Source organism: Odontomachus brunneus, unplaced genomic scaffold, assembly GCF_010583005.1.
Source record: "Odontomachus brunneus isolate Ranch 3 - 2012 unplaced genomic scaffold, Obru_v1 Obru_scaffold_232, whole genome shotgun sequence".
NCBI lineage: Eukaryota > Metazoa > Arthropoda > Insecta > Hymenoptera > Formicidae > Odontomachus > Odontomachus brunneus.
The window spans coordinates 392,731-410,636 of record NW_022639682.1 but is presented as its reverse complement, the minus strand read 5'-3'; the positions used below and the strand labels follow the sequence as shown (position 1 = coordinate 410,636).

General features: G+C 39.9%; 1 protein-coding gene across 6 annotated transcripts in view; it reads right to left on the bottom strand.

The window, feature by feature from the left end:
- Nucleotides 1-8,364: 8,364 nt before the first annotated feature.
- The window catches only part of LOC116852514 (sodium/potassium-transporting ATPase subunit alpha), a 149,511-nt gene continuing 139,969 nt past the window's right edge, over nucleotides 8,365-17,906 (bottom strand). For all 6 annotated transcript variants that reach the window (XM_032832965.1, XM_032832961.1, XM_032832960.1 and 3 more), the window contains 3 exons: nucleotides 11,519-11,693; nucleotides 10,459-10,691; nucleotides 8,365-10,090 (listed from right to left, as the gene is read on the bottom strand). In XM_032832965.1, coding sequence (XP_032688856.1) covers nucleotides 9,970-10,090; nucleotides 10,459-10,691; nucleotides 11,519-11,693 — 529 coding nt within the window. In that variant the 3' untranslated portion in view covers nucleotides 8,365-9,969. The remainder of the gene's footprint in view (nucleotides 10,091-10,458; nucleotides 10,692-11,518; nucleotides 11,694-17,906) is intronic.

Genomic DNA, 17,906 nt, shown 5'->3' with positions numbered 1-17,906 from the left:
GTGTGTGTGTGTGTGTGTGTGTGTGTGTGTGTGTGTGTGTGTGTGTGTGTGTGTGAGCGTATGGGTTGAGGATGACCGTTAATGGTTAGGATCGTCGGGAGGTGAAGAGGGTGGAGAATAACTTATAGGGAAAGATGGAGGAAGAAGTGGAGATGGTGGACGAGGATGCGAATCTAGAAGGAATGGCTGTAAGTGGAGAGGGAAGCGGGGTAGATTTTCTAGGTCTAAATATTGTGATAACGCTCTGCGGATTATCCGTTCAAATACTCTGCGCGAAAAGGAGTCCGAGGCGGAAGATAGTAGCTCCAGCGTTTCAAGAGCATCGCGCAGATCACTCCGTTGCTGGCAAGACCGGCGTCCCACTACAACGAGGAAGGGACAAACTGATTTTTGGAAATTCTGCCGCTAATTAATATTCACCGGAATTATTGCGATTGGGTTTTCGACAAAGTAAAGATATGTCTGTTCGGACTTATTCGAAATTGAGACACGGAAAACCGAATAATAAAACAATAACTTACTGTTAGTGTGTGCGAGAAGAGAAATGGATGGTCCTCGGTCTCCTGAGTTAGTTGCTTCCTTCGATTCTGATTCTTGAGTAATACTCGTAGACGTCGTAATGACAAATAATTGAATACAGAAGTGATACTTGTAGACGTCGTAATGACAATAAAAATTGCAGAAGTGATACTGGTAGACGTCGTAATGATAATAAGTGAATGAACACAGAACTCGTGGACGTCGTAATGACAGTAAGTGAAAAAAGGCACCCAGAATTCATATGGATCGGACTTTTATAATTTCGGAAAATGGGAAATTTTGGGGATGGCGGCTACCGGATTCATTGGAGATGTCTTGCTTAGTAATGAGGATGAGGCTCGAATTGGTGGGAAAAAATAGAAATTCGGGAAACCTTCGATCAGGCCATATATGGGCATACGTAATTAGGTGGTGTGATTCACGGTTCTTTCGTAAGGCTCGAGATCTGCGTGTTCTTTTCGTGTGTTTGACTTTTGTAACCCGGTCGTATAAGTAATCGGTTTTTACGCAATGTAAAGTACGTTAGACCCTACGGGACATAACAATGGACAATACTTTCAGTGACATGTTTTTTACAACTTTTTTTAAATAAAGCATTAATTTTCACGAAAAATCAGCAAAAACTTATTCAAGGTCCTAATGTCTTAAGAATAAAATATACTCCGTATAAACTTATTATTGTTGTAAGTGAACACTTCAAATTGAAGATAGCATTTTATGCTCAAACAAAGCAAATAGCATTCAAGAATAAAAATATACGTAAGTAAAGGATTCATTTTTTTCTGTGAACTTGTCTAATCGCCTTCATTAATAATTGCCTGGTATCTCCGAAGCATACTTTCAACTAATTTTATGGCATATTCTTGAGGTGAAAATCTCCATATCAATCGGATTTGTCGAACTAACTCCTTGACCGACCAAATTTTCTTTTCACGATGTTTAAACTTCATCAAGGACCAAACGTTTTCGATAGGATTGCATCCAATGACTGTGACGGCCAATAATTCAACATTATTTTCTTATTTCCGCGACAAAAGCGACTTCGATGTTTAGAATCATCTTCCTTTTGTACCCATTTCTCATTTTTCCTTATAAACTATGTTTGAGCAGGTAGTAATAAAGCCTTCTCATAAATTTTGACCATTTTGCTAGCGTTTAAGTTTTTTGTGAAGATATGCAAAGTGTCAAATCTATCCGTAGAGCCACGTTTTGATAAGTTATCGACATTTTTCACCTCTAAGTAGCGATTCACCTATTTACAAATGCTTTTGACTTTCTCATGTACTTAGCAACCGCTTGGCGTGACATTTTTGGTCCTTTCGGATGTGTACAAAGAAACACAGCTTCGAAACGCGATGTGTATTTGGCACTCATGGCGAAATATATATTTTTTATCACGAAAATCGAATGACAACTAAAGCTTTATCAACAAAGCATATTAGGCGAAAGGTCCCTCTACCGGCTCCTATTTGAATTTCCCATCTACCCGTTTATATGTAAATGTTTTGCCGGATACGCTCTTATCAAACAGACTCTATATTACCTAGGCCGCAACATTTCCCATGTCTGAACGCGTCAAACAATATAAAGAATTCTTTTGGTAAAAAATTTGTTTCTTTCTAATGAAGGCTGCTTTATTGCCGCCACAAGACCACGATAAGTGGTGAGGATAAAACAGCCTTCATTAGAAAGAGATTTTTTACCGAAAGAATGCTATTTTTTTTATATTATTTGATGCGTACAAACAATAGGAAACGTTGCGAACCCGCGGCCTAGATATATTACATCTATGGTCCCCTCCCAGTATAAGATTAGGAGCCACGAGGTTATTAATTATAATGTAATATTTAATTTAAAAAATTTCTTTATTAATAAAAACATGAAAGAGGTATCATGTTTTACACTTATATTGTTCTCCAAACATATTATTGCAACTTTTATAGTCCATACATGATTTGTTGTAGCTCAAACAATATATTCAATAAATATTTATTTTTATTTATTTATATTTATTTTTTAGTCATCAACAATTTATCTAATTGTTTAAATGAGACTATAAGATTTCAAATGATGTAAAAAGAAAAAAGAAAAGTCCTCTAGGATTTTTGTGGAAAACATGCTTTAAAAAACATGCTTTAAATATATTGATAACGTAGATAGCTTAATTCAACGTTTAACAACCTGGGAACATGGGTTCTCGTTATCCGATCGAACTCAAACCTAATAGGAATTATTTTTTTGTTATATGGACATTTTTTGGAGAGTGCCAAAGAAAAAATTTGGAAGTCGAAAAATAAGGACCATCCTAAAGAAAAAAAAAAAAAAAAAATATATATATATATATATATATGTGTGTAATATCTACGAAGTCTCACTCAAATAATTCATATAGAATAAATGTTCCACTCTAAATCGTCGAGTGAATATTATCTCTTGAAACTGAAAAGTGAATATAATATACTCCATTGTCAACAGGAACATATTCATTTTAATCGACTGAAATATTTAGTCGCTAAAATCTATCCTAAACTTCAGTGAAACAGTCACTCTTGCGATTTCGAATCGGTAATATTTTTACTATCGTATCGAGTGAAAATACTGCCACTTTCTCCTTGGTTAGACTGAGATTTCAGTCCAAGAAATTCAAACAATAGGAGAGAAAGGGAAACGTAAAATCGCTATTAATTATGTATTTTTTATTTAACATCAAAAGTAATGACACTTGGGTTGTATTCGTATCAGGTTGCGATGTAATTCCATGTGTATACGTGTACGTGTGAGAGAACGAAACTTATAGAATAATAATCAATAGCAAAAAGGAATCGCGTCAATCATCAATTAGAATATAAATAGCTGGTGGAGCGGTGTAGTAAATGTATGTCACCTCCGTGAGCGCGTATATGCATGTATGTGTATATATATATGTGTGTGTGTGTGTATATGTGTAGGTAACCCGTCTCTATTTTTACGGGCAATGTGTAAACGACATGTACGTGTGGTACACGCGCGTTACTGTGTATGGCGTGTTTATGGCGTGTACGAGGCGCGTTTATTAAAACTAAAGAAAGAAAAACAGGAAAGAAAAAAAGAGTGTACAGCAGACCCGAGACGAAAAGGCGGTCCTCCACGGCGAGAAATGCCTTTTACAATCAATAGGTCGCCGTTGTTCGCGCGCGCGATCTGTTTTTCCGTCTTCAATTTATTTAAAATATGTACAATATTAATAAAACATCGTTCGCCTTTTTTTCTCACCCATTTTTTTCTTCTTTTGTCGATTTTCTTTTTTCTGTTTCCTCTTGTTTCTAGATTTTTGTGATCGTTCAGTGATTCCGACGCGGTTATTCGTGCGGCGGGCTGTGCGGGCGCGCGGCGTCGTGTCGTCGTCTCGCAGAATATATCCTTATTATAATTATTATTAATATTATTATTATTATTAGACGCTAAAAGAGACTCGCGAGAAAACGAAGACGTGCGTTGCGTGTCGCGCGTGTGTAAATACGTGTACGTGTTATCTTGCGATCGCGAAGGAAATCACAACGCTCTTTCTTCTCTCCGAAAAAAACAGAGCACACATCGGCCGAAAAAAAAGAGCATCGGCCGCCTCGATCCTACTGTTCTTTCATAAACATGCGGAGAAGAGAAGCGAAACAAATGCGGTATCCGTCTGTACACACACAGGATCGAAAAATTTTCTTCTTCTTTTCGCCCTTTATTTGTCGATGCCCTCTTCCTCCCTTTCTCTCTCTCTCCCTCCCTCTCTCTCTCTCTCTCTCTTACTTTCTTCCTTAAATGACGCGTACGAAAGTGTAATAATAATGCGACGTGTCCTGCATCCGATTTCGTTACGCATCCCGTCGACGAGATGACGTCGATCCGCGTCCCGCTCAGTCCACCGCGAAGGATTTTATGTGGTCTTAGACCGAAACTTCCTCCCTATCTGGTGTGTGTTTCCTCTTTCTCTCATGCTTTCGCTTCCTCTTCTTCTCGACTGTTTTTCTTTTTTTTAATTTGTCGAGCATTTAACACCCTCACGTTTTAACTACTTTGCTCGATCTTTGTTTCCATCTTCTTCTTTTTTTTTTGTTTGCTTATACGTACTTTGTTTTTTTTCTTCAACAACACGATCTAGACTAAACCATATATAATAATTACATCTAATAATATCTTATTGTAACATGTATTATTATTTATTATTATTATTATTTATCATTATTTATTTATTTTATTACTATTATATTATTAATAATATTTAAATTATTAGCCTAAAGTAAAGAGGCGACGCACGACGGCAAAGCATTTTTTGGGCTCCTACGGCCCCCCGGGCACGGAACACCCTGTCGACAACACCGCGGATCTTCTTCGTAGCTTCAAAGAAATCCATCGTACATCTCTCTTTCTCTTCTTGTCTTCCTCCCAACTTTTTTCACACGCATACACACGAGTATTCCTTTCTCTCATCTCTTTTACATACATACACTCTCTCTTTTTCCCTTCCTCCCTCCCCCTCCCCCTCTCTCTCTCTCTTTCATTCATTCTTTCTTTCTCTCTTTCACTTTCTTTCCATATCTCTTCATTCCATACATTTTAAACATTTATCCGATCCGGAAACGCGACAAGTTACTGAGAATAATAATAATGGACGCGCGTAAAACACCTTTAATCTTCGCATTTTCACCATAATATCGAGCGATTGATCGATCGATCGCATTGCGATGTTAAATCCGAATTACATATAATTCAAATAATTTCACCGATAAAGATTGAATAATTCGATCAGAACTGCGTGCGCGATTGCAGAACAATCATCAGCTATATTTCGCGATAACAAGACAACAACTTGTGTAACTTGTCGTGAATTCCCGGATTTCTGATTCAGACTCGCGTGTCACCCTCGTGACTATCCGATGCCTTCTTTCTCGCACCCGTGACTTGACTCGAGGAAAGCACTCCTTCGTCCGTTCTCTTCACGAATGACGCAAGAACTCTCCTCGAGGGATGTCGTTGAGATAAACGTTGACCGAGTATTTTTTGAACGTTCAGAAATTCATGTATTTTTGGAGATGCCGACATCCCTCAGATATATTCTTTGAACGCGTAATCCGGTAATCGTCCCTCGGGCTCTCGCGGCGCACTCAGGCAGCGCTTCATCGGTCGCAAAGTTCGGAACGCGGTTTCCCGCGGCTTGAAGCGTGCACAACAGAGAAAATCAGTCGCGACAAGCCGAGGAAACGCTAGCGGGCGGCCGTCTCTTCGTGTCCACGTCGCGTCGCGAGAACACTCGACAGCCGCAGTACCGGCTAAGGAACTGGCGAAGGAAGAACGTTAAGCGCGCATATAGGGCACACCTCGAGAACATCTCGATTATTGAACACTTAGGGTAGAGTTTTGGGACCTGGACCGCCGAGAGAGCGTCGTATTCATTCCATATAATCGAGCCGCGATCACGTCCGTCGCGATCCTCGTCGAACGAATGGTCGATCGATCGATCGATCGATCGACGGAAACGCGATTCTACCTGCGAATACCGTTTCATGATGTGATCGATATCATTCTATTTTCTTTCGTGAAACAGTAATTATATAGTTCAAGTATCTTATCGGTTGATGAAGAAATGTCGCTTGTTGCGACAAGTAAAAATGCATCAATCGATTTATAAGGAAACTCCGAAGGATCATGATTACATCATTACATATACAACGATATCTCGACTGCATTTCACGACTCTTTCGACAGTAGACGAGTACACATGGCACCGATATTATGCAACATGATTACGAATGTCGACTCCATTCTTGAAAGAGCTGTAACGCAAAAGAAAATGTACGTTAGCGTATTCGTTCATCGACTATTCTCGTATCATCCGTCGTCGAAAGAGGTTCTGCTCGTTTAAGATGAAGAATGCTACCTCGTCGATACGGACTTCGACGAACAGCGTGATTACGCTCATCTGGATGGCGAATGCGAGGATAATAAGCGAGGTATTCACAGGGAGAGGGGAAGAGGAAAAAGAGATATTCACTCGCGAGTTTGGTTTGGCAAGTCCGTATCGACGAATCTCGGATCGTCCCAGCCCGAAAAGTCGCGTGGCAGGCATTTTAAGTCACCGTTGTTGCTTCAAAACTGTACGCACATTACGTACGCACACGCATACATATACGCCATCACATGCAACATATACGCATACTGCACACAACGTACATACAGACACACACACGGACGCGCGCTCGCTGGCTCGTTGGCTTGGCTTAGCTTAGCTTAGCTTAGCTTAGCTTAGCTTAATTTAGCTTAGCTTAGCTCAGCTTGGCTTGGCTTGGCTTGACTTGACTGACTGACTGACTGACTGACTGACTGACTGACTGGATGGCTGGCTGGCTGGCTGGCTGGCTGGCTGGCTGGCTGGCTGGCTGGCTGGCTGGCTGGCTGGCTGGCTGGCTGGCTGGCTGGCTGGCTGGCTGGCTGGCTGGCTGGCTGGCTGGCTGGCTGGCTGGCTGGCTGGCTGGCTGGCTGGCTGGCTGGCTGGCTGGCTGGCTGGCTGGCTGGCTGGCTGGCTGGCTGGCTGGCTGGCTGGCTGGCTGGCTGGCTGGCTGGCTGGCTGGCTGGCTGGCTGGCTGGCTGGCTGGCTGGCTGGCTGGCTGGCTGGCTGGCTGGCTGGCTGGCTGGCTGGCTGGCTGGCTGGCTGGCTGGCTGGCTGGCTGGCTGGCTGGCTGGCTGGCTGGCTGGCTGGCTGGCTGGCTGGCTGGCTGGCTGGCTGGCTGGCTGGCTGGCTGGCTGGCTGGCTGGCTGGCTGGCTGGCTGGCTGGCTGGCTGGCTGGCTAGCTGGCTGGCTGGCTGACTGGCTGGCTGGTTGGCTGACTGGTTGACACGATTACACAGAGATCGCAATTTGCTTTTGATGCACAGGGCGTTCCGCGTTTGGGGGGTGTCAATGATTTATAGCGAGCTATCTCGCTGGCGTTTAAATCTATGAAAAACTAAGAGAATGAATTTATATCTTCATTTACTTTTAGCTTTCTTTTATCTAAGTAAGAATGTTTTCATTTTCTCTGTCATTCTCTTCTTCACTCATATCTTTTCTCCGTCTGATCTCTCTCTCTCTCTCTCTCTTTCTCTATCTATCTATCTATCTATCTGTATCCGTCGTACATATGTATCCTCTTTTTTCTATATTCTGCACAATAATTTTCTTTTCATTACACGAGACATTTAACATGTATTCAGTGTTCACCGTCGAGATTGCGAACACGACACCATCTTTCTCTCGTCAAATTCTCCTCTTATACCTCTCTTTATTTTTTATTCTGCATGTATCTTGTCGTTAACTAATAACATTTCAATAATTCATTTATTCATTTTCTCTTTCTTTTCCCTCTTTCTTTTCCTTTCCGTTTGCCAGCTACTAGGCTGTTCTTCGACTCCTTTTATTTTCAACTATTCTCACTCCTTTCTTTCTTTTCTTTTATTTAGTTCATTCTTGTGAATGTATATTCCCCGACTTGTGACATCGATAGGATGAGATCACTGTCCTCCTATCTCTTCTCTCTCTTCACAACCCCTTCCTCATAACATCACTGGAACCGAATTAGAACCCTGTTTCTACATCCTTGCTATCGCAACCCGTATGTTCACCGGTGTTATTGTAATATTATCCTCGCGCTCTCTAATAGTGGTAACTACTGAAACTACGCGATACGTTTTTTCTCTCGCCGACCCTGACTCGGCTATTTGGATTAAAGATTCAAACCGAACGATGTCGTTTATAATTAATAATGAATACTGCGAATGCGTTTTATTTAATCATATTTTATTATTATTTTTTTTATTTCATTTAGTTACCTATATCATAATTCTCTCTTTCGCTCTCTCTCTCCCCTTATCACTTCCTTCCTTCTTTTCTCACTCTCATTCTCACTCTCACGCTCTCTTTCTCGCTTTTAGTTATTTATTTTTGACGTAAAACTAGACCATGCCGATCTAAACGTACCAATTCGTCCATTACGATTAACAATTAATAGATGTACGAAGTATTTCAATGTCACGAGAAATGCCTAGAATTCTTTAACGGTTTTCCTGTTATATTGAGCACTTCTTTTCCTCTCTTCCTTTTCTCTCTTTCTCTCACTTCGGTTTCGACTCTTTCGCGTCGGTCTGCTCTTCTCTCTTTACTTTTCGAGTCCCTTGCCTTTCTAGGTTCTTTTCCCCATTGTAGAGCGTGTATGCCGATCTCTTAGTGTATCGATTTGCGCGCATTGATCGACGATCAACGAAAGCCTATGAAGTTTCTTGGTAACGCAAAGATTACAAGTCTACGTAAATACGTCACTAATAGTAAGAAGTCACGTGTGTAATCGCATTCGGCATACATAATAAGGACGCACATGATTTCGCGGCTCTCTAATATCGCGCGTTAACGCCCCGCGCGCATAGTTATTTTACACGCTTTGTTGAGTGTGTGTATATGTGTCCGTTTTCCGTCGATTTTCTTTCCTTTTTTTTCCTTACTTTCGCTCGTTCGTTTATTTGTTACCTCTTGTCGCGTTACTACATTTCTTTAGGCCTGACACGCGGCACCCATGCAAGTGGTAGAGCTACACCGCAGCGCTATCGACTCGGCGACTGTCTTCTTTCTTTCTCTTTTTCCTTCTCGTTCCTTCGTTCTATCTTCTTCGAGCGACGTTCGCGAAGTAATCTCGTCCATAATTCAATAACAGCACCAACAATCATCACCGGAAAGCTCTAGTAGTCGCGTCGTTGAACGCGAAGCGGGAAACGCGAGCGGCCTCGTTTCAATCGGCCGTTCGTATGATGGTGGTAATGATGACAATGAGGTGGAGATGATAGTGGTAATGGTGATGGTGATAGTGATGGTGATGGTGGTCGATGGAAACTCTTTGACGATTCTTCCTCTTCATTCTTCTTCTTTTCTCTCCTCGACGGTCTCGAACACCGGATCATCAAATTGAATCTACGAAACCCGGCACGCGCGTGCAAGCAATTGGCAGCAAAGCCAGAACGATGAGGGTGCTTTTTGTACCTTGCGCTGCACCTATAGCGCTAAAGGGTCTCATCCGTATTAATGATCTTGCCGCCCTTTTCGATCTCTCTCATACGGTCGCGAGAGCCGGCGTGAATTTGCGTATCTTGCGATGTCGGCATTTTGTTCTTCGTCGTTGTTGTTGCTGCTCTCGATCGATCCGATAACAGATAGACCCAGTAGCACGTCCTGTGTGAAATGTGTGTGTCTGTTCAACATGAGTAAATTATTTTTTCTTCTTTTCTGTTTTCCCTCAGGTGTGAGTATGCGTCACATTCTCTCCCATCATTCTCTCCATCTTCTCTCTCTCCCTCTCTCTCGTTCTCCGCTCGTTCTTCCGGTTCACTCTTCTCTCTTGCGCGCGCGTTCTGCAATGTGTGATTAATCCTTCTCTGAATCTAATAGTAAGTTTCTTGCTCGAGCCAGCCGCCCGGGTTCCGGCGGAGGTAGAATCGTCTCGTTTCATCGTAGATGAAAATAGCGAACATGAAGGGCAGAGCTGGCAGCCACCATACGAATCTGAAACGTATATAAGTCAGTTAGTATTAATATTGCGTTATGCGTATTATCGATACAAAATTGTATAATTGATATCATGTTGATTACATTTTTCACTTTAACACGTTGAACGCCATGTCTACATGACGTGTACGAACCCTATCACCAATTTATGATTTTGCTTGCTTCTTATTAGCAATAATTTTACTATGTAAATATTTAGAAACATATCAAACGAAAACCAAAGTTTCAATAATACAATACGCCGGAAATTTGAATCTGATAGGTTCACACGTGAATTCAGCGTCGCGATCAACGTGTTGGATTCATTAATTTAGCACTGGTTATGACAAATATACAAATATAGAGATATAAAGGTAAACACGTACTTGAGTGGGAACATACGAAGACCTTTATCCATACCGGGTGTGTAACTTAGGAACGCGGCAAGGGCGGTCTCGAATACAAGGCCAAAGTTCAGAGCCCAGTTTCTCATTCCCTGGTGAATGATCGAGTTGCGGCGCGTTTTGCAAACGATCAGATCAGCCCATTGCACAATGACGATCGATACGAAGAAAGCTGTGTGGCAGGTGAATTCCAATGTTTTGCGGTCCCTGTAGGTCTATTCGCGAGAAAGCAAATGCAAACAATTATTCCGGTGCACGAAGAAGACTCGAGGGTCCGATAAACTCGAATCTTTTGAATGATAATTTAATCGCCTTATATCCGTTTCTACCAATATTGCTTGAATATTAATTTTTTAACCTTTCATTACTTGCGTACCTTTGGAACAAGAATAATCGCAGATTACTTGAGAGGTGACATCTAGTTATTTTAAAGAAAACCCACGTTTTATGTATAATTTTCCTATCCACTACTTTTAAAATTTATAGAGACATTAAAATAAGATAAATTTAATTGAACATTTTATTATTTACATGAAAAACAACTCATATTTTTAAACATGTAACATTAAAAAAGAAAAAAACAAGAGACACAATATGTGTATACTCTTTTAAAACTGCGCGCGCATTACAATTTTTTAAAATAAATTTAAAAAAGACAATAAAGAAAGTAAAAATTAATAACTCTTTCAAATAAAAACGAAAGATTTAATGTAAAAATTAGCTTGGCAGTAACATTAGAAATACATCAATTGTCACATCTGTCAAGTGTTTTTTATTTCCTACAACTCTGATATTGATGATGCGGAAGGCAAGCATGCACTGTTCTACGCAGACAGGAGAGATAGGAAGGTAAAAAATATGACGTGTGTCTTCTTTAATCTCCACTTTATACTGCACTAGAAAAATTCGGGTTGTACTTTACAGGTGCACATAAATAACAGAAAGTTAAATTTTTGTCTGACTAGAGTTTAAACTTAGGTTATGGGGAGTTTAATCGACGTTGGTAGAAACAGACATTGAAGATTTTTTCGACTGTACTTACCCATTCCTGGCCATAGCTGTCGGTAAGATCATTGATAGCCTTGGAGTCCCATTGTTTTCGGATGCCGAACAAATACAAGGGAAGAAATCCGTTCTCAGCCATTATGACGAAGTAGACGAAGAAGCCGGCCGCGGCTTGGATCATGCCGATTTGACCGTATGCCATTGAGATAAGCCTAGACGTAGAGCAAATGAATTAAAGAGCGTTCTCTTCGTAAGAGTCTCAACGACACACTAGACGCTGAATTTCGGGGAATTCCGCTTCTCATCGCAATATTGACTTTGCGCATAAAAATTTCACAATGATTTTCAAAAAAGAATCGTTCGCAGTGCTGAATTTTAGTCGAAGTCGCGTTTATAAAAATTCAGTTTGAAAAAACTCATAAAACAAATTTAGGTAAATTTACATAAATTTCCTCCGATTCTAGAATTTAATCTGGTCATCTCTTTTCTTCGAAATTTTCCAAAAAATGAATCAGATATCGACCAAAAATGATTCTTGAAAAATATTCATATGTAGGAGTTTCCGAAATCGACTAGTAAAGCCTCTTTAAGTCAACAAGGCGCTTTGCTCACGCGTTTGCGAGATTCCACGAAATCCGAAAGGCGCCATCGCCGTCGATCATTCAATTTTAGTGTTACACCTAGTAGTCTAGATTTTTTTTGTTAATACGGAAGCCGTAATCACTGGTTAAGGGCAAAATGCAGATTACTTACCAACATGATAGGCAGACGGTTAAACGATCGGTTCTTGACAGTGAGACATGCTATATAGAGGCGTATGGACGAACAGGTAGGTAGACAGATATATAGACAGACAGTTCGACAGCAGATAGACAGACAGGTCAACAGAGAGACAGACAGACAGACACAGCTAGCTTTTGCTCGACCAATTCTCACAATGGCAAGCTGTTGCGAGGCAAGTTATCAGAGCCGCGTGATACACGGCATCAGTTAATTAATGAAGCTGCTTGTTAATCTGATTAATCCCCGTAGTTATCCCGCGCATGTATACATACAGCCTGTCGAGAGTTGGCGTTACTTCAAGGCGATCGATTTGATTCGTAGTGCGAACTATTGGTCGCTTGGCGCTTCAAATCGAAGAGTTCGAGGCAATAAAAAACGGAGAGTGCGAATAAAGTCTAAATCTTTGAATATACACACCTACATACATATACATACACACATGCGCAAATATAGAGTATTTCTTTCCGATTGCCTATTAGGTATATAGCGTTATACCTCATGAAAGGCTAAATCGAAAAGTCGCAAGCCTCTTTTTTCCAAAACTCTTAAAAAAGTCGTAATTATTAAATAAAGTTTAGCCGATATCAGTACGCAATCTCTTATAATGGATGCGAGTTCGTGAGTCGCGTATCTAGTAATGTGTATAAACGATCGTCACATGTATGCAGCTCACGGATATATTATTCGTCTAAAAGATAACACTAAATGGCTCTACGAGGAACATGTATCGCTAATTCAACGACTAACAAAGATTAACCTCACCCTGTTAGTTTTAATCAAATAAAAGAATTGAGACTCAGATGAATATGATTTACTTCAATTTAAAACTAAATAAAACTAGAAATTTAAGTAAATATTTAATTTATTAGTACCACCGAAAAAAAATTTCTTTATTTCTTTCTGTCACTTAGATATTTTTTTCTCTCAGTAGAGCAAAAAATAAAAAGACTAATTACGAGACGTTATTTTCTTCTTTTCTTTTTCAAAAATTGACTCCAATACTTTTTGACTTCTTGACTCCAATATTTGACTTCAGAATTACTATTTTATTAAGCAATACGAAAAACAATAATTCAGAATTTTCGACTCTATTTTTTATAAAGAGTAATGTTATGTATTTAGTGGATATAATCGATAAAAAAATACTCTGATGTGTATATACCAGAACAATACCAGGGTATTCCAGAACAATAGTGTCACTACTCGTGAGAATATAGAATAGGTCAAACAAAATAAAAAATTTCTCTACCATTTTTTATTTAGTTTGACCATATATACGCTTATGAGCGATGTACCATTGCTTTGAGACATCCTGTATACAGGGTGTCTCAGACATCCATGATAACCCTTTGTGAGAACGTAGAACGGTTTGAAGTGAGCAAGAAAGTCCTGTGCCGTTTTGCGTTATTCGCAATAGTTTTTGAGAAATTAATTATTATGTCTCAGCAAGAGAATAAGAGCAGAGGAAGCGCCAGCCGAAAGAAAGATGTCTTCGGCCGAGGCGCAACCGTGATATACGCGAATCGCGATTCGCTGCGTCCCTCCGCCCTTAGCTATGAGACATAGCGAGGGCTTGATACACTAACGCATGTGCATGACATCCGTGTGCCGAATCGACGCCGAATCTAAGAATGTGTTGCCGCTTCGTTGTTTCATCTCTACATACATGCAACCGAAGTAATGACACGTTTCGATTCGGCACATGGATATGGCATGCACATGTGTTAGTATATCAAGCTTCGCTGTGTCCCGTAGACATGGGCGGAGGATCGCGGCGACTCGCGATTCGCGTGTATCACGGTCGCGCGCCAGCCGAAGACATCTTTCTTTCGGCACTGAAGCTGGCGCTTCGTCTGCTCTCATTAGCTGAGACAAAATAATTAATTTCTCAAAAACTATTGCGAATATCGCAAAACGGCACAGAACTTTCTTGTTCACCTCAATCCGTTCTACGTTCTCATAAAGGGTCATTATGGATGTCTGAGATACCTTGTATATACCCTAAAAATCATGAACTCAGTTACTTAAACTCTTGCCCCGAACTCGCCTCGATTACGATAATCTGGTTACATGACCCCTTTATTGCACAATGTTATAAGTAATCCGATCGTAGATTTGCATTTAACGCTCTAATCCAAATATGTGAGATATTCTTTCTTGCTCAACTCAGTTTATAGACGAAATTGAGAGTCAAGGAAATCGAGGAATCGAAGATCCGTAACGTCAGCTGGCGGTTTAAATTATCAGCGGAATCGAATCGCGGCATCTCTTGATCTCCGCTGTACGCTCTTTTTCTCATTTTTTCTCGTTGCATTCCGCGAGCGAGGACGTTATCGCGCTACATTGCGCTATGAGTCATTTAATACGACGGACCAACGCGACTGTCGTTCGAAATGAACGGTGTAGTTGAGTGATGTGTAAAAAGACATGCAATACAAGTCCGTGTGCAGGGTCGGGCATTGGAAACGCGTCACATGCGACCGCTCGTGCTCGACAAGTTTTCAAACCGGTGATCAGACTGTGAGATTCTTCATTTGGTCCGGGTCGGCAGAAGCGCAAGAACAGACGGAGTATTGCAGTTTTTAGAAAATGTTATATGTTTAATCCACAGTGTATTCTTTGCTTTTTATTTCTTTCTTTTTATCTTTTCTAACTGAAACTTTCAGTCAGAAATAGACAGAACAAGAACCAGGAAGCAAAGAGCTCATTGTAGATTAAACTTTAAAGAGCAAGTCAGCGTTCGCGCAAGCGTTCGTGCCAGCGAAGACGATCTGTCGCGCTACGGAAATATTTGTAGCTCGGCGGTTTCAACATTAAAATCAACGTTAAAAAGAATGACGACGATGACGGAGAACGTCGTCGTCGTCACCATTGCCGCCAGGTATGATTATAAAGCGGCGATGCGGTACAAAGATAGTATCGGAGAATATCGAAGCGTCGCGATCTGAGGTGGATTGCGAAAGTATCGCATACGTCGCTAAAAGAGGCTACTTTATTCACTCAGCTCAGTTCGTGCATCATGTCGCTCAAAGTTCTCGAAAGCTGCTTTGCCACTGCGACACGCACGGTTACTTATTTTTCACGTTAACAACAAATGAGAAAGAAAAAAAAGAGAAGAATTCACGCAAGAAAAAAAATCACAGTTGACTAAGAAGAACATTTGATGAAACGTGCATTCGGCGGAAAAGAAGAAATTTTCTCCGATCGCGACGAGCATTCCCAATGACAGTGATTCTTTTCTAGTCTACTGGTATGACACTGATCTTATGGCTCTTGTGTCCTTGCCGCGGCAATCTTGATTAATGACGTCGAAAGAGCGAGAAAATGTATGCTCAAAATTATTTTGGAGAATATGTCGAAATAAAGTGACATTTGTGATCAACTGAGCACATTTGAAAAATATTCTGAAAACTTTCTTTTTATTCAACCAATAAATGATCGCAAAATTTAACGTAACAAATTATAAAAAAAAGATATGTTAAAAAGGAATATTGTATGTCATTCCAGATAGCACAAACTTTTAAAAAATGTCTTAAAGATGTCTGAGAATCGTCTAAAAGAAATATAACGTGGTTCGCCTATAAAACATTTGGTCGCCTATAAAACATTTTTTAGAAGTTTGTGCTATCTGAGATGTTCAGTTTCTAGTTATTTATTGATTGTTAAAGAGAAGTTTTCAGAATTACAAATATGTTAAATCGATTCCAAGGGTTACTTTATGGACATATATCCTTTTACTTCGCAAGAGTTTTGGGTACGCGTTTTCTCGCTACATCATCAATCAAGAGTTTCGCAGCGTGAAACCACAGACTGTATACTTGACTTATTCGAACGCTAAATACGCTTTTTTACTTCAAGTTTTGTTTTTCTTATACGAGCGTCCCGTACGAAATTGTTTTAACTTGAGAATCAGAAAACTCCAGTCGAAATTTTGGTGCTATTTTCAACTTCAATATTTCATTTAACTTTGATGCTCTGAGAAGCCTCTATTCTATCAATCTCCAGTATATATCAATTTCTATTGATGCTATTTAATCTTCGCCGTAGGATACTTTTTAGAACCTATAAGTAGTATTTTCTGCGATCTGAAGACACTGAATAGGATTTCAGTTTCCAAGCATATTATACATACACAGATTCTTCGAAATATACAAATGTTGAAAAGTTCAGGTTCAAGATAGGGCTAAAATTTCAACTCGGGTACTTAGCTTTCGAATATGCATCAAGAATACAGTCCCTTTATGTTAAATCCACACTTGTTTCCGGGAACGTTTTTACGAGAATTAGTCAGATAATTTTGCAACTTGTGCTAACTTCACAACGTCTAGTACGAAGCAACATTCAATTTTCCGTTTTACATCGTTGACGAGCGAGAAGTGACGAATGAAATATTATATATATTAATAATATTATCATTAATATTTCTCTCGATGTGACACAAATTATGAACTTTCTAGCCTATATAGTAAGATAAATCATGTCTTTTGACATTCAATACGTGAAAGATTCATTCTCATATATTGTTTTACGCTGAAAATACATAGAATATTCCCGGAGGCACAGGCGCGGATCCATCGAATTTTGTAGACTAACACGTTCGCTACCACGATTTATTTGAGGAATTTGTTCCACAGCTCATCCCACATTCCTTTTATATAAAACAGATTTAATATGTTTATATGTAGATATAGAAAGAAATATTATCATTGTCACATATATGTTACGCTGGTCATAAGAGATCAGTGTGTCACACATATATGACGCACGTGGCAACGAACGTGCTAAGAATCCATGCTGTCAATATTTTCTGCATTCCGGTTAGTTCCGGATGCTACTGATTTTTATAATCACAACGGTGAATAATAACCGGTTATTGACAGCACTACCGACGAGATCATCGGTGTTCCGATTTTTCAGTGTTCGCTCGCAAGATTGGCGTACACATTTAGTGCAACGGCTAAGAAAAAAGACACGTATATAATATTCAAGCTGAGAAAACAAAAATGAAAAAAGTTAAAGAAAAACGATTAGATCGCAGCAGTGTGTTAGTCATTGTCCGGGTGAGTGTGTAGCTAAAAGCATTCGGCATTCTCAACACATCTGAAAAACTTTCATCTATATATAATAATAATAATAATAAGTGTAATTTGTGCTCTGTGCTAGATGCTAGTAAAACTAGTGTCCTAGAGTCGGTAGTTGTCATTTGTCGACCGGCGCAGAGTGTCTACCGAGGTTTCATACTCGTGTACAATTTTTTTTAACGAGGGAAGGAGTTTGCTCCTATGTGAAGCTACGTCTCTCGGTGTGAAAGATATCCCCAAAGATTTTCATAATGAGATTGGGAAACTCGTGGGATACACGCGGAATTTGTATGCAGTTTGTCTCACGCTCTCTGATCGATCTCCCGCGAAACGAGTCTTCGTGCTGCGGAAAACTTGAGAAGTTTCCTCTCAGCGAGAGAAAACAGAAAATATGCTAGCGATTTACATCGCCCTAAGGCCAGTAGACACTCTGTTACGCACTGTACAGTGTATTGTTACTATATATTGTTATGTATACACAGTATGTGTATACTGCGTGCGTATGTATATGAATGTACATATATATATATATATATATATATATATATATATATATATATA